Source organism: Haliaeetus leucocephalus, unplaced genomic scaffold (genome assembly GCF_000737465.1).
Source record: "Haliaeetus leucocephalus isolate CR32 unplaced genomic scaffold, Haliaeetus_leucocephalus-4.0 Scaffold636, whole genome shotgun sequence".
NCBI lineage: Eukaryota > Metazoa > Chordata > Aves > Accipitriformes > Accipitridae > Haliaeetus > Haliaeetus leucocephalus.
Genome location: NW_010973072.1, coordinates 5,950,010 through 5,976,975, shown reverse-complemented (window position 1 = coordinate 5,976,975; position 26,966 = coordinate 5,950,010). Strand labels below are relative to the sequence as shown.

The window sequence follows — 26,966 nt, the reverse complement described above, 5'->3', positions numbered from 1 at the left end:
TCTCATCAATATGGGTGACTCCTCTTTACTGTCATGGCCAAACTCCTACCCTCTTCTCATTTGTTTACATGCTACCATCCCATAAAAGCAATGATTCTCTCATTGTCCATAAACAGTTAGAAAAAAACACCTTGCTCTCCACATTCATTTTTCCTAGGATGCTACAAAAATGTGATAATAGACAGGGCACTGGCATAGAGAGAAAAGATCTATCAGCCCACCCAATTCAGTCTTACGGGTGCTCTTGTTAGTCTGTACCCATCATTGTTTCTTGTTTTAAAAAGTTTCCTCTCTAGCATCTGCCATAATGAAGTCATGCGATACACCGCGTCATTCCAAATTATTACATGCAAGAATAAGCTGATCAATTTTAATAAACCTAGTGTGGTCATGTTCTGAAATAGGTTTTTCTGGGTCAGTCTGTGCTGTAATAGCTAAAATGTCTCCTCTCTCTTTAGACATACATATTTCTAATATTCAAATAGCCTGAAAACAATTTTATGATGCACAAAAAAAATTATTACACATTTAAAAATAATGTAAATATGACTATATTCACCACTGGACAAACTGACTGCTCAGTCTAACTTATGAAGAACCTCATCACATTAGTTCCACTGAAAAGGAGGAACTGAAATACTCATTTGTCTACAGCTGTAAGCGACTGATTTTTTCAGTACATTAGAAACAAGTAATAATCTGTTCTGAGACACAAAAAGCGATCACACTAAAGAACTTCCCTGCATGAAAACACAAATTAAATTTATTTTAAACTTTGGGCCTTGAAACAAGAAGAAGATTTAACTCCAGTTTTAGCTAATAATTAACATTTATTACATTAAAGCAATGACAAAACTCCAAAAGTAAATCAGGAAGCCTATTAAGGGATCAACTGCTCCTAGAGTTTTGGTGCCTGACATTAAATATAATGACAGCAAATGCCAACATTCTTCTGAGTGCCAGCCACACAGGTGCCCACTTACCAATCTAATTTGTGGCATTTACTGTTCCACCTTCTGCTATGAAAGTAAGTATGCTTCAACTTAAGCACAACTCTGTTCTTCTTATCCTTACTCATCTCCTAGCCATGCAAAGCTGTCACATCAAGCACAGGCCATCACTGCCTCTGGGTCTGCTCTTCTGATGAAATCATCACAAGCAGGAAAAAACACCACACTGTTACAGGAGTTACAACAACCACAAGCTGAAGGTACAAAAGCTGTTTCCAATAACTGTTTGGTTTTAAGACACAGAGCAAGATTTTAATCTTTCACACTTTCTATAAATGACTACCTGTAAGAATTTTACAGCTTTGAGGGCTTCATCGTATTTACTTTTTCATATTAAGTAGTTACAGCATGACTAATAACTCTTTGAAACACTAGTCCCTTAAGTCTGACAAAATTGTCCTCACTGTGAAACTGAGAAACGCTTGCAATAAGTGGGTACAATTACTTAAAAAGACATGTACTTTTCCTGATGTCTAAGGCATTGTCTACCCTTACAAAGGCATCTTTGCTGAGCCACAGACAGGAACTGGATGCTGTAGCCCAGTTCCTACCCATTAAAACCATGTTACCCCTCCACTGACTATGTAAGAACTGGCAGTTTGGAAAAGACTTGGTTCAGCTTGATTAATTGAGTCAAAACTACACGGCCTAGATCTTCTGCCACTGACTTCAAGGAAGAAGAAGAAAATCCTTTACAATTCAGAGCGATGGAAAAGCCTGGGAGGGTACCTTTTAAAAAGCAAACACTTTAAAACTAGAAAGACAGTTCTAATTACGTCGTTTGACCATACCTGCATAATCCAGAGCACTGACTATGTGGAAGTTACTCTTTACAAATAGCAAATCCAATTCCAAGAAAACAAAGGAGGCAACAAAGATTCTAACAGAGATATATTTACTGTACAATGTGCCAGATAAATAACTCACTGTGGATGTCCACTCCATGTATATGTTTTCAAATGTTCAGAGATAGGAGTTCAATTGTTAAAGCTGAGAATATGATAAGCTAAACTAAAACTTTATGGGCTAAGAAAGAAGCAAGAAAAGAAATTATAACTGCACTTTGAGAGATTAAGTTTTTACTAGAACATGGAGAAAAATCTAACTATGCTTCCATATATGTTTATTTTTTTATATATATAAAACCTAGTACTTGTACTGAATCTAGTACTTGTATGTATGTACGAGACAATCGTATAATTTATTACATCTCAAAGATTTTAATATAGAGAGAGTTACTGTCCACAGGATTCCTTAGTTCAACTGTGGACTGGACTAGAGATTATGGTCTAAAATACAAATAAATATATAGCTGCTGAAGATTAAATATTTCCTTTTGACAGCCCAATAGTTTCTTTGGAATTTGAGACTGCAATGTATTATTGAACATGCATGGAGAATCTCTCATGCTTCCCTACTCTTGGGCTTATTAGAGCAAATTAAATTTCACACTAAGCAGTTTGGAGGCTTTGAATGCTCCATTAGGTTTTACTAGAATCAGATAATTACTATAAAATGTTTATTTATGCAACCCTAGTGACATTTCTGGAAATAGGTATTATTATATGTTTGACAATGTGCTACTTACCCAAATTCTTAGACGTTGTTAATTAAAATTAGCATAAGAGTTTGGAGGAGAAAACAGCCAAGAATCCTTTTGGTTTGGGCTCCATCCTACCCAGCATACCAAAGTTTTTGATAGGTTGCAACACCAAAAGAAATGCATGCAGTGAGTTTATTTAGATTAAGCTACCTTACTGTCAGGAAATTAGGTCAAACTTGAACACTGCTCATATTATTTCAGGTGATAGTACCAAAAAGTGCCCCATTGATCAGTCAGTGACATATTTCTAAAAAAACTACCTTGTACTCAACAAATAAAATTATAAAATTTTTACCTATAGCTTGATTCAGTATAAACATTTCAGCGCCACTGCTTCTACCTCACACTTAAAAAGTCAATCTGTGCCTTTTCTATTTTGTGCTCTATTATAAATCTCCACTGACAAAGATTCAGGAATTGGGATTTAGCTGACAATTTTGCTGAAACCACATGTGACAGTAGAATACAGCTGCCTCCTCCCCAGCTGTGCCAAGCTGATGGGAGTTAAAAAAAACTACACAAACTTGCTTAGTAAACCAAGCAGCCAGTTCAAATGGCAAAAAAGAGCAAATATAGTAAAGGTGACATGCTTACAGTCATTTTTAAAGCTGGAACCATATTTTAAGACACCGTTTTTTAATCTGCTCATATGCTTGTTATATGGGCAAATCAGACATCAGCATTCATGCTCTTGCCTTCTAGATGAGAAAGGGAATTTTTCAAAGAACTATTATATTTCTAGTTAAAACTAAAACTTTACAAAGTATCTCCTTATATACATGCTTCCCTTAAGGACTAGCAGAGCAGCTTAATTTTATCTGGCAATTTTTTTTTTTAAATTAATGTTCCTTTGTTTTAGCAAAATGGGTTATTTAATGGTACTTTAAAAGCAATAATAAAAGCAGTTCACTGCCAGATTTACTGTGGTAAAATAACTTTTTGAGAAAGATATTAAGCATTATCAGGCATTTTCTTTCCTTTATAGAATGTCTTACTAATTCACTGTATATAACATTAAGAACTTGAATGGGACCTGACATTTCTCTGTAATTTATTCAGTTCACAAATGTATAAATGGCAGCTTGTGCATTTGCATGCAGATTTCAGCATTACATTCATATCACATCTTGTGTGCAAAACCCACCAGCAGCAAATCTCTAAATCTCCCAACAACTCAGTTATTGAAATGTGAACAAGCTAGTTCATATCTGATGTAATAAAGTATAAGTACAGCAGTCGGCCTCCTAGAAAGGACATCAGGCTGAACCAACTGCAAAACAATTGCAAATTTACATGCCTGTACTTTAAAACATCTGCAAAATATTTCCTAAGGAAGAACATGCACATGCAAATGACTGTTGACTTTATCAGATATAATAAGAGTTGTGAAACTCAATATTATCTCAATGTTCCTTTTTAGTGGATATAAACCTGAAAGACAGGTAGGACTTCCTGGGAGGTACCAACTTCAGCTCCTACCGAAAGCAAGTATTCACTGACCTTTCCTGGTCAAGCCCAAGACTTTTTTTAAGTAAGAGAATTTAGAACATTCATAATCGGTTTTAAACAATTGATGCTTTTGACTAGGAACATTTGCTATGGTATGTGCTTTCCCCTTGATTTAGAAAACTGAACAAGTTAAAGAGTTTTCTTAGAGTTACCCTGTAAGGCAAGTGTTTGTAATTATATGCTGCAGCCTATGCTTTAAGATTTAGTATCTATAAAAACTACTTTTGGACGGAGTCATATTAATGCACTCAATATTTAACAGAAACAAGAGACAGAAATATTCTGGACCGCGGCAGTTGCACATCAAATTTGGGCATGGGAAAGAGGCTCAAGATAATCCAGTTAGCAGTTCTCTCAGGACAGAGGATGCCTTCAAATGTTACAGTGATTATAAACAGAAATGAAGCCATACCGCTGTCTGGACACCAGAACCATCAGCTCTGATGTTCCTCAGCTCTGAAGCTGTCTATTCTGAACGTAAATAACTTCACTTTCTACAGTGTACGTGTCAGAGCCTATAAGAGGTACTGATTGTATAAAGGCCAGTATGCCCAGCTTGTCTTGTATCCTGATCATCAAATTGTCAAGCAGAAGTCAAATGGAGAAGTGCCGATTTGAAAATCATGTCCCTTAATTGCTGCCTAAATATGAACTCAGAATCCCAATATTTGGCATATGCTTTTAAAAATCTGGGTGCGTATCATCGCCTGTATTATTTTATGAAAAAACACCATCTGCAGGGAAGACAGGATAGGGTACATAATTCTGAGGAGACACGTAGCCAGCAGTTTTGCTTTTCACATAAGGCACGTAGCGTTGCCCAAAATTGTAATTAGTCAAATTGAGCTGATATGCTTTATTGAGGCTTTATGGAGGAGTTAAGAGCGTTAGCGAAACATGCAGACTTTGTGGGGGAAGAACATGTACCAGAGATGCATACACATCCAGAGCACTGTATGCAGTCATGGGGAGTTGGCTGGCAGGTGAGAAGGTCCCAGAAGAGTCGGGGCCCCTGGAAGCAGCAGGCGGACAGCAGGACGGCCGCAGGACTGCCACACGTGCCAGCTGGGCAGGCAGGGGTCCAGGATGCTTGAAGCAGAGAGGGAGAGCAGGCAAAGGGAGAGAGAAACAGGGAGGGACACTGAAGCAGGCAGTGCATTTGCATCTCCAGTGATTCTGTGACAGTGACAATTCCCTCCCAAATTCACGATCTTGTCTTTTTACAGGATACCAGACTTTCTAGACAGTCCGTACCTTTTCACCACTACACACGGCATGGGGCTCACGGTCACTGCTTTCCCCAGCTGCAGCAGGTGCCTTGCCCTGGTACTTGGCTGCTTTCCCCCCCGCCCCGTTATGCTTAAAGCAGTCTTTTTCCAGCTCTCAACGCCGCACTGCCTCAATGACTAGTAACAGACCATCAATGAGCTGCTTATAGTTTGGGGACATCTGTTTTCAGCTTGTCTGTTGTCAAGGCCTTTCCCGTCACCCCACATTTCAACTGTTCACAGTAACAACACACGCCCGGCCCCAAGCTCCAGTTCACACAGCAAGTTCCTGCAACAAGCTGACAACAAGCCCAATAGGCCAGGACTGCGGCATCGCAAAGTCAGCCCAAAGCACACTAGCGTACAGCCGGTGGCCTGTACGTAGCAATATCAATACTCTTCTGACTGTGCTCCTGGGCAACAACAGCATTCACACCTATATGTGACCATTCTGTAATTTCCCAGGATAATTAACATCCTCTTTCAAACTTTGGGAGGTCTTGAGCAACAGGAAAGTATGAAAAGGTGTTCCCAAAGGATTATGGGGTTGCCATGGGTTTAAATTGATACCAGCCAATTTACTCTTGTAACTGGCTGTAATGCACCTATGCAACAGACTATGGAAAAGTGTACATATAGGGACCATCTCTCTGCAGAAGATCGGTGCGCATCACAATTCACTTTCTCCATCAAGATCAGCAGGCAGTTGTTCACTCCTGTTGAGTCCCTAAAGTTATATTGCAAATATAAGACTAGGTATCTTCTATGTTGCCTCAGCATATAGAATCCAATCTCTGTTGATTAAACAGCAGTTGTTGCTACACCACTATTCTTACTAGTGCATTTAAATTTTACAGACAGATATGGAAAAAGAATATGTAGGTGCCTCAACTGCAATCTGGACACTCAGACTTAACAATCTCCTTGAGCTGCAGCCCGACCCCGTCCAGCTCCATAGGTGTGCCCCTGCTTTCCATCTGGAAGTTCTTCTGGCACTTTTTGTTGTGCTAACAGCCTGAAACATATATTAGATGGCACAATAAAAACATGAAAATATGCAACAGACACAATCCTGGAAAATCTTACAGTCCAACTATGACCCAACAGAGAGAGCCAGAGACAGCAAGCACACCAAGGAGCAGTAAGAAAACATCATCAAATATGACCGCGGCTTTGTAAAGCTGATTGAAACAATCAGATCTTTTAACTTGTTCCATTTACAAAAGGGACATTTATAAAAGCATGTACATTTTATCATGCTTCAAGGTGCCAATAATCTGACCAATTCCATGTTGTTACCCTACCACAGAGAACCATCCAGGCTTTGGCTGACATTGGTAGGTTAAACAAAAACTATCCAACTATCCAAAAAGTTGGGCAAAATTAAGTTGGAAAGCTGGGTCTACCCAGTAATAGCCTCTGTAGACAAATAATTTTAAACATTGTACAATTTGTTTTGTTGAAGAGCACAGTTAAATTTTTGATACTGGACTAGCTCATAACATTCCCCTGCACACATTTACATGCAATGTCATTTTTCTTGTGCTGTACCATGCGGACTAGGACAGCTTTGTTTAAACTCAACAGCTTCAGTTTAATTCTCTCCAACCACCTTCTATTCATCAAGCTGTAACTAGTTTGTGTCTGGGAGGGTGGGGCGTAATCAGTTTATGACATTTTTACTGCAGTGTATCATATTCATAATACTTAAAGATTTTAAATGTATTTCTGCATATGTGTGAATGGAAGAACACATGCAAAAATATATACATAGGCACATGAAAACAAGGACAATGCTTATCCTACCAGGCAGACAACTATGAAATGTATACAGCAAATCTGTCTAATGTTAAGGAAACTTTTTTAATAACAAAATACAAGAAGTTAATGAGAGCTTGTCTTTAGCCTAGATAAAAAGTTTGTATTGCGATCATATACATTCTACAAAGCCACCCGTCCTTCCTCACAGACCTCTTTGCTACAGCATTGCAACCCCTTAATACTGAGTATCTTAGGCCACAAGTATTCCCAATATGCTGGGACAGAAGGAAAAGCCACTGTAAGAACAGTGTGTATCAGTTAGATATAACGCATTAACTGAAGTTTGTTCTTTTGAGTGCAACAACCTGCTGGAACCAGGTGTACCAATTTCAGGGCCACTGCTGAGGTCCAAACTGGCAGAAAGCAGCTCTAACTCCAGCAAACAGGATAACAGCTCCTTGCAGCTTCCCTCCCTCCCCGCAGCCTCTGCCTTAGAGGAGGGGGAATGCAGCACAAGTAATTCAATAGGGCTAAGAAAGGTAAGTTTAAAAAAAAAATTACTAAAACCATCTAAAATGAGTAAGACCACTTAAATATTTTTTATCAGCTATAAAATGAATAAAAATCTATGCAAAAAAAGCCCCACAACACCAGACCTTAGGAATGAATAAGAAAGCATAAATAGGCACAACTGCTTATCTTGTCATCAAACTAGAAAGATGGACAATTGCTTCTGAAGCTAATGAGAGAAATGAAAGTATAGACAGATCAATTAAAAAGGAAGAAGTACCATCATAATTAATTCACTAGGCATGTCAGAAGAGCAGACAACAGAATTCTTGTATTGGAATTTAGTTTGTTTAAAATACAATGGCTTAGTCTCCTGCCATCACTTTTACACAGCTGTCTAGGTTGATTTGTTCTTTGCAAATGGATATTAAAAAAAGGTGAATCCTTCACAGAAAAGGCCTTTGAAATAGCAAATGCAAATGATGTGGGCATCCTCCTCCCCCCCACCCCTCAGAAAAACAAAGGAATTCTGAAGTAGAGCACAACGCCCACAGCTCTGACCTGTCAGGTGCTGCTTCCACTCACCTTAGCAGAGCTAAAGGTTCCTTCACCAGAATTAAACATTTCAGAAATATGTTATAAATAACAGTTTGAAAGCATTTAATTAAACAATTCAATAATATAAAACAAAGGTAGAATGAAAAAAAAAAAAAAAAGAACATGTCACTACTTGGACTTAATTGACTGAAAAGGCTAATATCAGATTATATAGCACTGAATGACCTGGGCAGGAAATGGGTATATTCAAGACTATGCCTTCACTTAACTAAAGTAATTAGTACAAGTATTCACAGTGTACTTCAAGTGCCATAATACTCAATTTTAGTGATTTTGATTTCTTCTAATTAACATATACACGCAAATGAATCTAAAACTGCAAGCATAAACATTACTTGCTCACTGATCCATTATCACACTGCTAACAGATCACTCTTAACCAAGTTCTATCAGTTTTTTTGATTATACACATTATTAGACAAGTCTCGTTTCATTTAGTCTCTAAACAGCTAAGTTTTATTACAGTCAGAGCTAAGTAAAGTTTGCAGGAGTCTTGCTGTCTTACTTGTTCTTTCACCCATGTAAGCAGAGCAATTAATGAAAAATAATTAAACACTTGGTCTAAAGCTACATCACATAAAGGACTTTGCTGGCTAGAACTGATGTCTATCAAGTTACTGACAGCAGTAGTATCATTAAAAAAATGCAGTTAAACAATTTCCTCCAAAGGAATTCAGCCACATAAAAACAGCTGCTGGATTCTCAGCCTCACAAGTCAGTGTTTCTCTGTGGCTTCAGCAGGGCAACCTTGGCTGCAAACAGCTGAATTCTCTGCTGTTGTAGTGAGAGGTGTTGAAATACAGAAGCTGTTTCCTGGACACCAATCTACACTCGAGGTATGGGATGAAGGAGGAAGCACAATGCTTCATGAAACCTGAAACAGGAAAGATAGGCAACAAAGAAGGCAGGGGAATTTGCCCTCAATGTATGGAGGGAGCTACTCTACGGAACAGACACCAGGTTTGTTGCGCTTTTGAGTCAGAATCAGAGGAGAGATTACCCACTAAGAGTGGGGTTTTGCTGCAGACCACCTAATAGGGGCAAAGATGTGGATTCGGTCTTCTATAAGCAACTTGAAGAAGTCTCCAGATCACATGCTGGCTCTTCTGTGAGCCTAACCTCCCTGACATCTGCTGACAGCAATCCAGGAGGGAGTCTGGGACAACTTCTTGACACAGATGGGCCAACCAGGGCCTACTCTCCTAGTCCTGCTAGTCACAAACATAGAAGTGCTAGGGGACATGTTAATCCTTGGCAGCCTTGGCTGTAGCAGCTATCAACATGGAGTTCAAGATCCTGAGGGGAGTAAGGAAGGCAGATAGCAGATCTGGGACCTCAGGACAGCAGATTGGCTTATTCAGGGAACTGGTATATAGGATCCTGTGGGAAGCAGCTCAGAAAGGCAAAAGTTTGAGAGATTTGACATGTCTTCAAAGACAAGCTCCTCCTAACACAAGAATGGTCCTTCCTGATACAGGGGGTGGGTGGGTGGGTGTAGAAAAAAAAAATAGCAGTAGACTATCAGGAGAAGAAGGACTTGGCTAAACGAGGAACTCATGCCTGAGTACTGATGGAAAAAGAACATACAAAGGAGATGGAAGCAAAGATGGACTTGGAAGGAAGAATATTGAAAAAGTACCTGGGTATGCAGGGCTGGTGTCAGAAAAACCAAAGCTCACTGAGGGCTGAAACTAGCAAAGGGCATGATAGGCAGCAAAAGCTTCTACTACTATTTTAGCAATAAAATAATAAACAAAGAAATACAGGCCCACTGCTGAGTGAGGCAACGACAAGTGACAGGTACTCAGTGCTTCTTTTGCCTGTCTTCACTAAACTGTTCTCCCAGAGTTAGAGGAGCAGAGGAAACATCAATAGTGGAACAGGATTTAGCCAAGTATCTCCTGAAAAGTTTCAACCCAAGCAAGTCCATGGGACCTGATGGGATGCATCCAAGAGTACCAAGAGAACTGGCTGATGTCACTGTGAGGCACCTCTCTATAAAAATCAAAAGATTGTGGAGTTAGGATGTTACAGTCTAGATGAGTGGAGAACTAGATGGGTGAAAAACTAGCCAGACTGTTGGGCTCAAAGAGTATTGGTTAATGGAACAATATGGGAAGTTGTCATAAAACAAAACAGAAGGTTCCAACTTGATATGAGAAAAAACACTTTTAGAAATAAATTTCCCGAGTTTTAGAAAAATGCAGTGAAACAAACACATTATCCAATCAACAGTATTTTGCATTTTGCAGATTACCATTTTTGCCATATTAAGTTATGGTGCACTAACTTAATGCACACAATGTCTTCAGAAGTAAGTCCTTCATTATCATGGTGTATCTAGGTGTTAAGTATTGAGTTTATAGAAATTATTTTCAGTAACACAGTTGCACTATAAGGTATTGCTTAAAATTCTTGATTATGTACCACAATATTAGCGTTACCAGGAATAGATATCCTATTCTTGATTATGTAATCAAGAAAAACTTCTGAAAATAATATTCAGAGTACAAACTACTTTTAATCAGCAGCTAAATACAACGATACCGGCACTGATTACTTCATTGCTCTAATGACATCTGTAATGGATTCCAAGTGCTGTGCCTGATTGCTTCCCAGCTGATCAGGATTCTGTTCATCACTTCTAGCTGCTGGAATTCTGAGATTTCTTGGAGTTCCTTTACAAAAGGCTTCAACATTGCTTCAGCTAAATGGATACAGTGCACGCTTTAAAACAGTCATCATAAACTAGTACTCCATGATGAAACGTATTAAGAGAAGAGAGGAAGATGTGGGGTTTGCCCCCGCCTTTTTATTGACAGGCATTGATTATAAAGCAGTATAATCCAAAGCACTTGATAGACACTGGCCAATGGATTGTAAAAATAGCTGAACTTCAATTGATTATAGCCTTCTTCAGTAACCATGCTGCAATAGTAACTGTGATACACTTTCATCAATGCTGTTTTCAGTTTTAATATAGGCGATATACACAAGTGATATAAAAGGCAATTTGAGACATTAAATAAGATACATGTACAAGCCAAATTCACAATTGTTAAACTTAAATCAATGTCTTGTCTCATGTTAAAAATGAATTTTTAATCGTTCCTTTTATTGAACTAACATGATAAGGGAATTGACACAGTAATTATTCTTGGAGAGTCTCCTCAGTGGAGAAGTATGAAATGATTGCGGTACCATACTACTACAGGCATGCATTACATAGGTCTAAACATCCTTGGCTAGAACAGCGAAAATAGTTACATTACTCCAGAAAAAGAAATATTACTACTGATCTTCAATTCTGTAAACATTTATACGTTCAAATTATCTGAAAAGCTATTTGCTATAAAAATTCTTAGATTCTCTGTTTGCTCTTTTTCATTAATATAGTATTGCCAAAAGACAACTTACAATTTCAAATTTTTGTTGTAACAAATAATGAAAGTGCTGGAAAATTTCAATATACTGTTTTTTTTAAATGGAACACTTTCTAAAAATTTTTTAAGAGTTTAATCAGTTGCTGACAGCTTTTTACCTCATTGTGTCTTCACTTTAAGTTAGAATTGTTTAAATGGATAATGTAAAGAAGTATGAAGTCTCAAGCACAGTATTAGTACTGGAATTAGTGGAGAGAGACTTGTGCCATATGACAGTGCAATATAATGGCTCCTGCTTTCTATCTGAGTCATAAATGGTGCAGAAATACACTAGCGGTTCAAACACACACCCATGTAACAGAAGAAATTTAAGAATTCATTCCTCTGTGAGAAGGAAGTCACCTCAATCCCTAGAGTATAGCATGGAATGTGGCAGAAAACTTGAGAATGTGACTGCAGTACTTCCAAGTTTTCAAAAAACTTTCACTGCAAAGTCTTCATTTCTAACATCAGAGGATTTCTGTTTTGATAAAAGAATATGCAGCAAATAAGTTGTTTTAAGGCCATCTTGGCTTCTTAATGCCAATGTCTTGCAATGGCTCATACAGTAACAACTATTAACAAGCCAAACCAAAGAAATTGTCAATAAGTATCTGAAGACATTTTAAAAACAGGCTGTGAGTTGTCTTGCTTTAAAGTATCTTTTCTTTAAGTTTTCTTTAACTCTTTTTGTATTTTGAAGGAGTTTCTATTCCAGAAGCTAGGTAAACGAGAGGAAAAGGTAGGAAAAAAATCCTTTGAAAAACCTATTATTTCACTTCCAAAATACAAATTCATACAGTTTAAAGTGTTGTTTCACGTTCTTTTAAACACATAGATTTAGATTTATCTTCTATGAAATATTCTTCTGACTGCATTTCTGTCTCCCTTGCTGTATCATACATCTCCCTTCCCTTCTAGGCAAGCAGTCAGAGTGTTAATCCACAGGTATCTGTACCGTAGAGCAATTCACTTCTATCTCTCTCATCAGTTTAGACAGAAAGACAAATGGCTGACTGTAAAATTGTACTTACCTGTACAATTGTGAAATTGTACTTATATCTTTACCAACTCACGGCACAGCAAGCCATTTGTATAAAATACAAAGGCAGTAATGAAATAAGTAATTGTGCCAGTTGAATATTCTAAAATTCCTTTTAGTAGCACATTTCCTTAACTACTTTATATAAGTACATGATAACACAGGCTTGCAAAGTATTAACATAATTTCAATCAACAAGAAATTATTAGATGAATTAAATATGGTGGCTCAAGTGAGGTAATAATAGAATCATAGAATCATTTAGGCTAGAAAAGACCCTTAAGATCATTGAGTAATGAACTGCTCTTTCTTGCAATTTCTTGGAAATTGCACTAGGCAGCTTCAAATACTTATACAATGCACAGCATATACATCACACAATGTAAGTGATCTCAGCCATACAATCCGTTCAGTTTCTTTTACGTTTGTTAGCAAAATGAATATATGATAATATTTTGCAAAACCCTAACAGGTTTGTATATAAAATATTACCAAAGTCTGAGACATACACTGGTAAAAGGGACAATAATGACTACAGAGATCCATTACTAGGAAAAAAAACCCCCACAAACCATAAAAACTGCCACACACAAGACTGACTTATTGTATCTAGCCATTTAGTACCCAGTGGAAGTCAGAAGACTGCTGGCTTTCTGTAGGTCGCACTTACTCTGTATCAACAGAAAAGCCTTAGAATAGTGTTGTTTAAAGTCAGTATAGACAAAAGTACTCAGAACTTTGCATTGTTTTATGAGCCTTTGAGAAATATCTAGGTAAAATGAAATTAACTTAGCTTCCTGGATTATTTAAATTTGTGAGTGAAAGATCCGTTTTAATAGGATGTAGAACACCTATTATTTGTCCTGAATTTTATTCCTCTTACAAGGGATACTGAAGATAACATATTTGGAACACTTACACAAATTAGAAGTCCTAACTGAAATACTTATTAAAACTCTGCTATAGGAAGGCCAGATGATTCTTAGGAAGAGATTATTTTATGATTCCGGGTTAAACCTGTACTTCCAAAATTAATGGAAGAACATAAACCAATAAAACAACTGCATAATGGCAGACTTTATATTATGATCAAGCTACTGAGGTGTTACACAGTAGATTTGATCAAGCTTAAATGTGTTGGTTTTTACACTTTTCCATTCTATCACTAAAATCATGTTCTGTTCAAAGGAAAGTCTGTAGCCTATAAATAATGTCAGTCAATTTGACAGCTCAGGTTTTAAAATCCATTTTGCAGGACACGGAAGGACTTAGTGAAAGGTCTCTAACATGCTCAAAACCTTGCTGTGCAAAGATGAGCTGGGATGCACCACCTCAGGTGCAAGTGGAGTGCAAAGCAGAGTGTAGCGCGAAGCACACAGGACTCTATTTGCAGGCTCACTTGGTAGATTGGTCTGCTGTCAGCTACATAGCTAAGGCTGTCTAGAGCTCTGCTTCGTATCAAGGCTAGGAAATAAAGACACTGTGCTTAGATCTGCTTTTCAGACCCCTTGTCAACTGGTAACATCAGTTTTTCTTTCACTTCCGATAAGAGTATTTATCTTCTTAAAATAGAAGTATTACCAGTCTGTTTTAAAGTTATAACTGTCAAACTTTGTAATCCACCTTTCTAGATGGTCTGTTGTTCTTCCTCTGGCTGTACACAGAAACATACTGATCTCCAAGTCCCACAGCAACAGGACCAAATGCTGAAGCTTGAATTTGCTGACTTTTAGCATTTTAAGAATTTAAATATTGAAGCAGTTGAATTTATTAAGCATTAGAAAGCCAAAGAATCCTCTGAGCTTCACCCACTTTAGGTACTCAATAAGCCATAGCTATTGTTTCTCCCCAATGGCTAGGGTCCCTATTTGTCTTCTCAAAGCAATTTGTTTAGAAGAAAGAATTTTAATGTGTGTTCTTAGGGCTTTTATTTCAAAGAAAATTTCCTCAGGCCCACTGAAAAGAAAGCAACTGATTAACAAAAGTACACCCCTAAAATGAATGATACAGGAAGTCAGATGAAGAAATCAGAATGTCTCAAGAATCATCTACAAAGCACGTTTTTTCCCCCAAATACCAAAACAGTAGCATACCAAATCCTATGAAAGAATATTGTGAAGTCAAGGAAATTAAATTAGCCTTGTTGCCAATCTGAAATACAAAGAAAATGGAGTTACGATCCCCATTCTACACTTTTAATTGCCTTACCTGGCATTCCATGGATAAGGTCTCCGCACAACACAAAGAACTTGGGTTTAGGGTCTAGTTTGTTAATGGCCTGCACTGCTTGCTCTGCTAATTTGATTTCTTCTCCCCATTCATCATCTCCATTGTTCGTGTCTCCAACTGCCCAAGCTTTCATCAGTCCAAACTGAGGATCTGCTCCTTGGATGAAGTAGAAGGGGCCCCTCCATTGGTACTCATCATCTAAGAAGAAAAAAAAAAAAGAGGGGGCGGGGGGGGAGGGGCAGGGGAAGTTAAGCACTAGAGAAACTTTTATAAAGAGAATGAAGTTTTCCATGCATCATTAAACTTATTGCTCTTCACCTAAGTAAGTCAAGGCTGCTTCAATGAAAGTACAGAAATCTGTAATCATTCACATAAGACAACTATAAAGGCAGAAGTACAAAATTTTCCTCTAATGGGTAGCTGCAATAAATGAAAGTATATTAATCTAACTATACCACATGGTAATTACAGACTGATTAGAGGAAAAGTATGTGAAGGATTCAGCAAATAATGCTGGAAATTACAAGACTACAATATAGCACAAGGGTATAATGTTAGATTTCAGTTGATTCTTTTAAGACTCCAATAATTGCTTCTTTAATTAACAAGTTAAACATACACAACACATTACACATTTTATGGTTCCAGTAGACTTGTCCTTAAATTATTAAGGAGTTAAATGCTTTTTTTTCTTATGCTTTTAGAGAGAAGTTGTATGTAGCACATTCATTGGAGTTAGAACTGAAGCCACTCAACAGGACCAAGGTTAGCAAACACAAAATGCAGCAACATAAGAATTAGCAGCAACAATGAAAATCCTAATTTAGAACTGCCACAAGAGCTCCCAAGACCTATGATAAAAAGGTGAGACCTCAGAAATAAATTTCCATTGGTAGAGTCAGTGCAGACAGATAGTACAACAGAATTTGTACTGCTACAATTTTATTGTTATTATAGTATCAGAGAAGCAAGTATACAAGTACCACATAAGAAGCATGATACATAAGACTACAAGCACATTAAGAAAAAAATTTCTCAACACCAGGCAAATAAAGTAACAGTTGGCTATAAATTAAAAACAAAAATGGTATCCTGTTTCCTAGACTTAAGTCTCAAGTTGGAATTAAAGTACAAACACAAGTACACTGTGGTTTCTCCAGCTGTCCAAATGCATTCATTTGCAACCTGAATATTTCAGTTTTGACAGCTGTATTTGGCTTAACACATTTAGTGTTATTGTTGTTTTTTTTAAACAGCATTTAAACTGTTAAAAACTCAGACTACATCAATCTATAGTTGAACCTAAAAAAAAAAAAAAGATACAGCAAATTATTTCAGATTAAAATATAATCCTTAAATATACTCCCATGTTATGTAGTCTGATCCGAAATACAGTATGAGGCAAAACTAATCTTCCAATAACAGTGCATAAACAAGTAGCATGTCCACTGCATGCATTTACTTTCGGTTTTCTTTTAAGTGATCTAGAACTGGAGCTTCTTCCCTTGCAAGAAGGGGGGTATGTTTCTTTCAAGGAAGGTTAGAAAACAGAGCTCATTAGTTTCATCCATTGCACCACAGATATGTATAGCCTGGGGTGAGAGAGAATGAATGTGGGCAACCCCCACTGTTTATAATCTTTGCTGTGGCATCAGATCATTTTGCCAAGTGCAAGCTTCTACATTTTAGTTAAAGTAACACCTAATTTCTAAACAAAATTATTTATAATCTGTTAACATTGTCTGTTAATTCATACCAGCATTGCCTTGTTCTAAATAATAATCACATATTTTATATAGAAACATTTAGCCATTTATTAGCTTTTAATTCTGAAATGAAGTTAAACTTTTCCAATTAGTTCCAATAAATTTCCAACTTATTTAGACAATTGAAACGATCCATCTATCCATGAGTTTGCAATAGAGCCCATATGGAACCAGCTGAATGACACAAAGTAATTTAGGTTTTTATTTTGTCTTGCATGGCAAAATATGACTGCCTTAAAAACCAGCTTGCGCGTTGCATCAAAGGCATTGTTTGTGCCAAGAAATCAGCTCAGAGTTTTTATAAGTGGAAAGCTATAGCAAAAGAATGAGTTAAGGAAGCTTGCATCAGAAATCCTTCATGACTTACACAAAATAAAACTGAAAAGGGAAAGTCTGAAACAGGAACTTGCTTTGGAGGAGTGGCACAATCCTCAAAACTCATTAAATGGGAAAAAAGCTCAAATCTTTGAACAACATGGTAGGATTTTTAACACCTGTCCCTTTTCCAGCAACTCAGTACACAGTACTGATAATCAATGCTGAGCAAAATCTACTTGTTTTGTAGTGATTAATCTGAAGCCAGTAATTTTTACCATAGTAGCCTTAGTAAAATATAGAGACATTTATCTATTTATTTTTACAGGAACTACTTAGAAAAGACAGCTAGTCTTTTTTTTAAAAGACTGTGTTTCAGTGATGGGCATGCTGCGTTTCCCTTTCCAGAGGCCCAGGGATGGTGTCTGGTGGCCAAAGGCAGCTGGAGCACCTGCAGCAGCCCAGGTAGCTGTCAGGCAGCCTGGCTGGCACAGGCAGCAGGACTGGACCAGGTCCCAGGTAACGGGGAGCTTCATCTATAATGCTTGAACAGAGGGAAGTCTGGCAAGCAGGCAGTGCACTGTCAGGGAGCGTGCAGAGCTGATGCAAAACAGGTTGCAAAGCCAGACCAGGGGCTATTCTAATATATGCTTCATGGATATTTTTTTTTTCCTGCCTTATGTTCCTGCCAAGATAGTAGCTCTCTAGGTTTTAAGTACCTGAATGTTTCCAAGACTGTGCACAGATGCTCTGGTTTGAGTGGGTGAATGATGGTCATGTGAGGCAGAGAGAGAGACACTGATAAGATGAATTTGAAAAGAGAAGTTTAGTACACAGACAGAATCAAGAAGTGGCAGAAGAAAGGAGAAACAGAAGATGCAGGGGTGGAGGTGAAGAAGAGTGGGGAGAAAAGGAAAGAGATAGGAGGTGAAAAGTGAAAGGAACTGAAAATGATGCAGAGGTATATGCTATATTCTCCCATAGGAAAAAAAAAGATAAAATGAAGAAAGCAAAGCAGGGACAACAGAAAAGATCCAGGAATCAGGGCTACATAAATAACATTTACTTAAAATGTTAGTTTAATTATCTGGTCTTAGTCAAATAAATTAGTCAACAGCTATTTTTGTGGTATTTGATAACTTATCAAATAGTTACCAAAAAAATAACAGTAAGGTTGAATAAATATTTCCTCCTTTGTCTTCTTATTTGATCACTCCAACTAGAAAACCTATTTAAAAACAAATAAACCTAGTACTTAAACCAAATTCCATTAGCTTATTACTTATCAAGTGGTACTTACTGATTTAGTTTAGTACTTACTGATTTTGTTCACCAAAAACCATAAGAATATATGGGAACAGAATAATATACGGACACTCAGTTTCAACTTAAAACTTGAGCTTTTGTTTATCAGGAATGTGTTTCAGTTACCATAAAGTACTATAAATAAAAGCAGAATATCATTAAGAGAGTTGCATTGGTATACCACCACTGGTGCAAACTTGCACCTGCACCGACTCTAAAGCCTGTTCCGGGTTCACCTCATCCACGCAATAATGCTTAATTGCCCTCACTGGTCTGTCTGCAGAGGGTTAATGCAAGCTTTTCCTTATCTGTGCAAGGTCCAGCTAAAGTTTAAAGTGTTGCAACTAGCGCAATTTGGCTAACTTTGCTTAAAACTCCAGGAAACATGCCTGTACAAAGTGCTCTTTCAACAGACCAATATGGTAAGAGGGTAGCAATGAGAAACAGAATGTAAAAGTCTCTTCCACTACCACAGATGGATCCAGAAGTCTTTTGCCCAACAATTAAATGACTTATCAACGGACTGTGTTCAGATAATTACTAACAAAGCTTCTGTACCCTACTTCTCTCCCTCACCAGCTGCTTGTTAGCACCCTCAAGCAGAACAGGTACGGTAGGCCATGCAAACGAACCATGTCTGCTTAAGCAGTAAGTCAGGCACCACAAAAAATTGCTTGAACAATTTTTTTGGACTTTGCACTGAATCACAAGAAGAGTGCTCAGACAAATCATTCTGTTGCTATGCTAGGGGAATGCCAAAGTCTGGCAGAGGGTTAGTAACAGCATTGGGCACAAGTGGTGGGAGGGGGAACAGCTGTTTTTGCAGTGATCATCTAGCCATGATCCAGGTCCTAGATGTTACTCCATAGGGTTTCAATTAAATAGCATGTACAGTTGCTATCTTCCCTTCAAATGGAACAAGCAATGACTTTTATGGGAATGACATCAAAGGCATTCTTCTCGCTAGGAGTTTCAATTTTCAAGCCTTTAGATGAGCTATGCAGTTGTATTAGACAAAGTGCATGCTAGGTAAAGTAACAGAAGATTAGGATTCGATTACTAAAAATTTTTCTCTGCCTTCTCTCTTGCATCACAAAATTGAGCAGAGCTGAGAACCCCTGCAGATTGGTTCTTCATCCCTATGAGCATAGAGGCTTTTTGCAACTTTCTGAATTTACCACAGCAATAAGAAAATGCAAATACCAGACAAAAGTCAGCAGATTTCTCAGATAACTGATGTATGTATGTCCTGGTTTCAGCTGGGATAGAGTTAATTTTCTTTCTAGTAGCTGCTATAGTGTTATGTCTTGGATTCAATATAAGAGTAATGATGATAGCAACAACTGAAAACATCAGTGCGTTAAGTAGTGTTTATACTAAGTCAAGGATTTTTCAGCTTCTCATGTCCAGCCAGCAAGGCTGGAGGGGCACAAGAAGTTGGGAGGGGACACAGCCAGGACAGCTGACCCAAACTGGCCAAAGGGATATTCCATACCACGTGATGTCATGCCCAGTATATAAACTGGGGGGGGAGCTGGCCGGGTGGGGCAGATCACTGCTTGGGAACTAACTGGGCATCGGTCAGTCAGTGGTGAGCAATTGCATTGTGCATCACTTGTTTTGTATATTCTAATTCTTTTATTATTATTGCCATTTTATTATTATTACTACCATTATTATTTTCTTCCTTTCTGTCTTAAACTGTCTTTATCTCAACCCACGAGTTATATTTCCCCGATTCTCTCCCCCATCCCACTGCTGGGGGTGGGGCAGGGAGTGAGTGAGCAGCCGCGTGGTGCTCAGTTGCTGGCTGGGGTTAAACCACGACAACATACAGTTTCCATTTCTGAAGGACAAAAAATATCTGTGGAGCTGCTTTTACACAGTAAGCCACACAAAACTCCTATTCCAAATCCGTTTTATTCCCAGGCCTCCTTAAGAGCTGCACAGCTGATCACCACGGAGGAAGTCCAACTTCAGAACATGTTGTTATGCCTCAGTTTCAATAGCTTCCCACTCTTTTTCTGCTCCCATGCATGCCAAAGTACGGAGAGAGGATCAATGCAGTGTATTTTTAGTAGCATAGGCTGAAAAATGGTGCCAGCTTCTAATTTTATCTAAGGATTAATTCTGTGAAGGGCCAAAGTAGTCAGCAGCAATTCACAAGAGAAAACCTCAGCCATGTATTGTGATCACACACAAAAAGACACTTCAAGGACCTAGGTGGGATTTAAGCCAAACCTTACCATTTATAGAGGATAATAGCTAATATCTTGCCCTGTCTTTATTTCTTCCCCTTTAGGTTTTCCTAATTTCTCCTCCCTTTTCTTCCCCCCTCTCTGAGGATCACAAATATATAGAGATTGCTCATATAAACCACTGCAAGCTGGCCTCAGACAGCCATGTAGTACTGGTGGGATTTCCACTATTTCCCTAGTGGGACTTTTTTTTAAATTACATTGTTTGGTTTCAACTGTATATTGGTTTTCTTCTTCCTCTACACTCTACAGAATTTCATGAAAACAAATTAGTTATGAAAAGTTACTCCTGTCCATAATCTCTCTCTATACACTATTGTATCAGAGGAGAATAGACATGGACACATGCCTAGTGCTTGCTCAGTATATCATGGGCAGTAATAGATATGAAAAATGCCCCCATTCTCACATTGGGTTTGCCAGGGGAATTAATTTCACTTCTCTGAAAGATCACAAAATAGCAAATACAGGTACATGGTTCCCTGCCTGAGCTGTCTCTGCCTACAAAGCATGCCTGCGACTCTCTTTCTAGGTAAAATTGGACAAGAAGCACAACCTTGGTTTTCTAAAGAAGGAAGGAAGGAAAATGAAATCTTTTTAAGTGAAGGCAGTATTTTTATATCACAAACAACACAAAAGGCAAAAACTTTTTCCTTGCAATTGTTCTGCAACTCACCTTTAAAGGAAATTGTTTTAATTCCTCTCAGTCCTGGAATAGCTTGAAAAACAATAAAGGACTTGCACTAAATCCTTAGTAATTCCTTGTTTAATATTGAAACATTATCAATAATTATGGCTTCAAAAACACCATTGTTATTGTCTGTATGTCCAAATACAAAAGATTTCAATCTAATGAAATATGCATTCCTTTCAGCTATATTTTCCATGTGTACCTTAGAGACTACCAAAGATACGACTATTGAAGGTTCTGATGAATGACCAAGGCAACCTATTATGGAAGGCGCAATTTTATGCATCAGGGAAAAAAAACCTTGAAAACAGGTATCAAAATCCATTTTTCAGAGAGAAAATAAAACCCTTTAAAAGAGTAATTATTGTAGAAATTATATACGGTGAGCCTAAACTACAGAGCTAATGTCAGTAGAAAGACTGACAGAATACAGTTTCTCAAATAAATTAGGCAGTGCTACTGTTTTTAAAATATATACTTTTAAACTTCTTAGATAACTATCAAGGTAGGAAATTCCCCCTCAGATACAGTTTATTTGTACTGAGGGCTACAGAATGCTAAACTCTAGTCATGCCTTTATGCCCACCCCCAAATTTAACATGTAAACTCATTACAGAAACTTTACAGCCCAAGACTGTAGGTGTGAAGGGGGGTGGCTTGCATAATGACAAGGTGAAGTCACAGAAAGTTGCTCAAAACCCACGTAAAAATTTGCCTAATTCATATGAGAGTTGGAGACAGTATTGGGAATGGAATATGCTAGCTGGGAAGCAGTTCTGATCAGTGCTCAAAAATATTACTGTTGAAGAGCTCTAGAACAGTAATCATAATGTGCCAAGATCCAACACTCGTGAAAGCAAGAAAAAATAAGAAATCAACTGTGGTTGTACTTAATTTCAAAGGAAGGCGAACTATATGTAATTACGATGCTTTTAAAAAGTGCAAAAATCCTTGAAGGCAGCGTGGAAACTATTCAAAGACACTATCCCAGAGTGTCACACCATATGCACAGCATTTACTAAGAACTTCAGAAACCAAAAAGAATCCAGACTGACTAAACAACATAAACAGCAGCCATAAGGACGCTAGTAAGAGCAGGACAGCATCCGTCAAAAAGCTAAAGCATCCAAATAAAGAAAACAGGGAAGATTTTATACACTGGAAAGTTAGATACAAGAGTCCAGTAACTCAAGCTAGAAAAAGTGAAGAACTGGGAATACCATAAATCTGAAAACTAATACAGCCCTTTTTAGAGGAATTAGGAGCAGGTAGCTTGCCAGACACTCACTAAGGCTAACAGATGTTCCAGACGTGCAAGATGCACCCAAAGATAAAGGCAGAGCAGAAAAAAAACAATGTAAAATTTTGTATCCACGTTTATTGTGAAGGAACTTGTGAAGATCTAATGCCAGAATTCTCCCTTAGAGACAATGCATCGGATCTGTCTCAAATCAAAATACCAGTAGATGATTCAACAAATAGACACGAACAATAACAAACCACTCAGATTAGGTGGCATCCACAGAACTCAAAAGTAAAAAACAGCTAACCCCCGTGGAGTTACCTCTTGCTTAAAACTGCCTTTGTACCAGAGGAGCAGGAAGATGGCCACTATCACACCTGCATTTAAAAGGGTTTTCCAAGCAGTCTGGTAGCTACTGACTGCAAAACTGGCATCTGTACAGGCAGGTTAATGAAAACTGTAACAAAGACAGTAACTACTGCACCTAACTGATTCTTCAGAAAGAGTAATGGACAGCTTTTACATGGACAAGGAAAATCCACTTGATACCATCTCCAAGAGGTGTCTGACAGTTACTCATCAAAGACTCTTAAGGAAGCCAAGCTGTCTTGAAATATGAAAGTCTTTGCATGCATAAAAAGCTGTTAAGAAAAAAAAAAGAACAAGACACACAGATCCCACCTGAATCCGTACTGGGACAGATACTGTTCAACAGATTCAAAACAATCTGTAACAGCAACTGAATAAGGAAGAAATGCAATTTGCTAAAACTAAGCCATTTGGCAGCATGAGAATAAGGCCTGGTTGTGCACAACTGGGGAGACACTTCATTACGCAGCGACAATTCAAGAAAGCAGATGAACTGCAATGTAGAAAAGTGCAGGATAGCGCACATGGGAAAAACACCACTAACTTCATATAATCAATGATAGTTCTAACAAGTGCTACAAAGAAAAGTCAGCTCAACATTCAGTAATGGCAAAAAAGCAGAGATAGGAAAGGAATAGAGAAGAGAGCAAATAAAAAGTAAGAGAAACAACTGATTTAACTTGAAGAGTTTGCAAAAGATTAGTGAGGGAGGCATGACAGAGGAACATAAAAACACATGTGGAAATGAGAACATGAGTATGCAATGCTGGTTATCTGCCTCTTCCAGATAAAGGTTTTGGAACCATCAGCTAAAACTAGCAAAACACAGGTTCAAAACAGAGACATTTCTCAAACAGTTAAGCTGATGGTACTATCACTTGTTTAGTTACTTGAAAAAAGTGCTCTACGTACTTTCAGAGAAATTCTTTGCACAGCATGCTACTGGCATACTTGGGACAAAAACCCAACCCAAACCAAAAAAACCCCATGACTTTTTAGAAGTGGTGAAGACAGAGTTTACCCAAATATATGGTCCTGTTTCTTCACTAAAATACTAATAAAAGTAGTAGACATCTGAAGCATAATTTAACATGGGTAGAAAAGACAGGCAATTTATTAAAAAAGTAAAGCCAAAGCAAACAGAGGTATCTTGCCAATAAAGTAGGGTATTTATGCACTGTTTTCTACTATGCTCCATTGATTACATGGATAATTTAGAGCCCTAACCTTGAGCTTCTGATTCACACATATCAAGAGTAGATTAGAGCAGGTTACAGGTATAACCTCCACGTAATGTGAAAGCAGACTGAACAAATTACTATTAGGGAATAGGGTATGGAAGAGTGATTTTGCAGAAAGAGTAGTAAGGAAAAAAAAGGAAATTAAGCTCTCAATGGTGACTCTCAAATTTTAAAAGGAAACAGTGTGCCAAGCCATAGCAGTGGTAGTAAATATTTTGTGTAGCTACCTGTTTAACAGAAGGAGTGAAACCTAAGGACTGAGGAAAAAAACAAAACACAGATACCTGATTTTCATCTTAAACTGCAAGAAACTTTTCCTCAGTTTTATCAGTCCTTGGTTCTGTTTTTTTTCCAATCATTTAGTTATTAAAAGGTTGTGTTGAACTTTAGCCTCTTAAGAAAGAGCTGAGTAAACTATTGACAAAGAAACATTGTACCCAAAGATGGTAGCTGCACTATCATAGCCTAAAAAGTCCTGAACAAGATTAAAAACAACCAGTCAGTAACAAACAAGGACACCTCAGGAGAAAGAAACAGACCTGGAAAGCTGATAACCCAAATCGCATTTTTTTTCTTCCATGTTTAAGGCAATTTTCAAGAAGTACTTACATGAAGCTTTTGTTCAGAAATTTTTACACTGCCGTTGAACACTCCTTTTGTTACAATTTCACTATACAGTTGATATAACTAGATGGCTTGTCTGCCATCTGTCCCCTCAACAAATGCTAGGCATTCTGTTCCAAACCAACCACACCATCTGCAATTAATAGGTTGCCAGAATGACTGTATACATATACTTCACATGCTCAGAGTTGGTGATTTTTCTTTATTTGGCAACAAGCAAAGCCAAATATTTCCAATGCAACCCAAGAAAATACCACAAAATTGTTGGGATTGAATAGGCTTGCCCACCTCACCAAACCAATACAATTTGTAATTTATAAACAAATACAAGGAAACAAAATACCTTCCATGCGTAGCAATAGGAAAAGATTTCTTAACACAGAGCTAGTTATGCACCTGAAAAACCTAGGCATACTGCAGAATCTCCATCCTTGGGAGAATTTTACAAACAGGTGAGATACAGATAGATGTTCGACATAACCCTCTGTTGGTCCGGCCACAAGACAAGAACCAGCAGTCAGCAGGTGGCTGCCATCTTTGGCTTGGCAGTGGCCTCATCACCTTATTCACCTGGGAGGAGGCAAGTCTAGAAGCATGTCTCCTATGGAGCAGATTTATACTCAGGCACTACTGATGTCAGATATAGGAAATCCTGTGGTAGATTAGAAAGTCCTGTTCTAAATTAAGTTAGTTAACCAAGATCATTCTGATCTTTTCTAGTCTTCCTGTTTCATGGTGCCTCACCCGGAGCACGAATTCTGACCATTTCTGTTCTTCCTGATTGATTGTGCATCCCTCTTGGCAGAAAATGAATCACTGACCTGATACAGAGTGACTTAGCCATCAAAGTGAGGAGGGGATACCTTCTCAAACGACCACCAAAGACCACCGGCGACCCCTGTGCATGCAGAGAAGGCATCTGATATATGTATCATGGTTATGTAATCCTATGTATACGCATTAGATAGTTTGAATATGTACTAGGTAGGAGTAGTTTAATAAATTAGATGGAATTGTTGCTGTATAAAAGGGACGCATCTGATGAATCTGGTGTGCTTGATTTGTGGAAAGTCCACCAAGCACCCTGTGCGGAATAAAGCAATATCTCTCCTGAGTGTGTGAGATTGGTCTATTGCACGCCGGGTAACAAATCCTCTTTTAGGACAACACTACCAGCCGAGGGGGTTAATGGTGCCGTTTCTGCACAGCGTGGAAGCGCCAGGGGAGGAACTAGCTGCTGACCTCTACCCTGAGAGAGGCTGAAGCACCTTGAAGAAACTGGGATCTCATCCAGTTGCATCCGTTACGGTACACCTGCCTTTCACTTAAGTAACACAAACAACGAACTACCTGTAACCTGTTAGGTCACCCCTATAGGTACGAACACATGATAGCATAGTGCCAGCACCAACAGCGTCCCAAGCTACGGAGATCAGGTTTAGCCGCACTGGCAAGCATTTTAACACGAATCTGGTGTTGGACACCACCAGCACCTTCTCCACGGGAGCCGGAGCCACCCACGCTGCGGACAGGACCGCGGGCCAAACGCTTCAAGGCGCCTCTGCTCTCCAGCTAACGTGGTCACAAACTTCGGACGCTTCGGGCGCGCCCCGGCACAGCAGGAGGGCAGCGGGCTGCCGCAGCTCCGCGTTCAGCCGGGCCCCCGCCGCCCGGCAGCAGCAGCCCCCCGAGCGGGGGGCTCCCTATCACGGGCCTCCTGGCGCCGGTAGACGGCCCGCGGCCCTGCCCCAGTCCCTCCGAGCGCCTGCCCTACGCCTCCCCCGCCGGCAGTAAGCGCTCCTGCCGCTGCCGCCGGGGAAAGCCCCGGGCCTCCCCTCCGCACGCCCCTCCCGCACTACCCGCCCGGCTGCGCGGCGGGGAAGAGAGCCCGCCGGAACCGCAGCCCTATGCCGAGGTTCCGCCCGGCGCTCCCGCCGCGGCGCGTACCTTGGCGGAAGGCGGTCAGAGTCCTGCCCCGGGCTTTCAGAAACGCGTCCCCCTCCGCCGCCATAGCTCCCGCCCGCCGCGCGGCCGCTGCCGGCAGCCGCCACCTGGCCCCGGGTCGGCGAGGGGGCGGCACCGCCTCCGCCGGGGGCGGTGCCTGGGCGCGGGCGGGAGAAGCCCCGCCGGAGGGGGAGCTGGGCCTGAGCGCGGCCGGGAGCGGGGGGGGGGGGGGGGGGCG

The 26,966-nt window shown here is 39.2% G+C and overlaps 1 protein-coding gene across 2 annotated transcripts in view; it reads right to left on the bottom strand.

Annotated features, from left to right (window-relative positions):
* CPPED1 (calcineurin-like phosphoesterase domain containing 1) overlaps positions 1–26,848 on the bottom strand; it is a 49,893-nt gene extending 23,045 nt beyond the window's left edge. For both annotated transcript variants that reach the window (XM_010578483.1, XM_010578484.1), the window contains exons 1-2: positions 26,732–26,848; positions 14,952–15,170 (exon numbers count right to left, since the gene is read on the bottom strand). In XM_010578483.1, the coding sequence (XP_010576785.1) occupies positions 14,952–15,170; positions 26,732–26,795 (283 nt within the window). In that variant the 5' untranslated portion in view covers positions 26,796–26,848. The remainder of the gene's footprint in view (positions 1–14,951; positions 15,171–26,731) is intronic.
* Between the last annotated feature and the right edge of the window lie 118 nt (positions 26,849–26,966).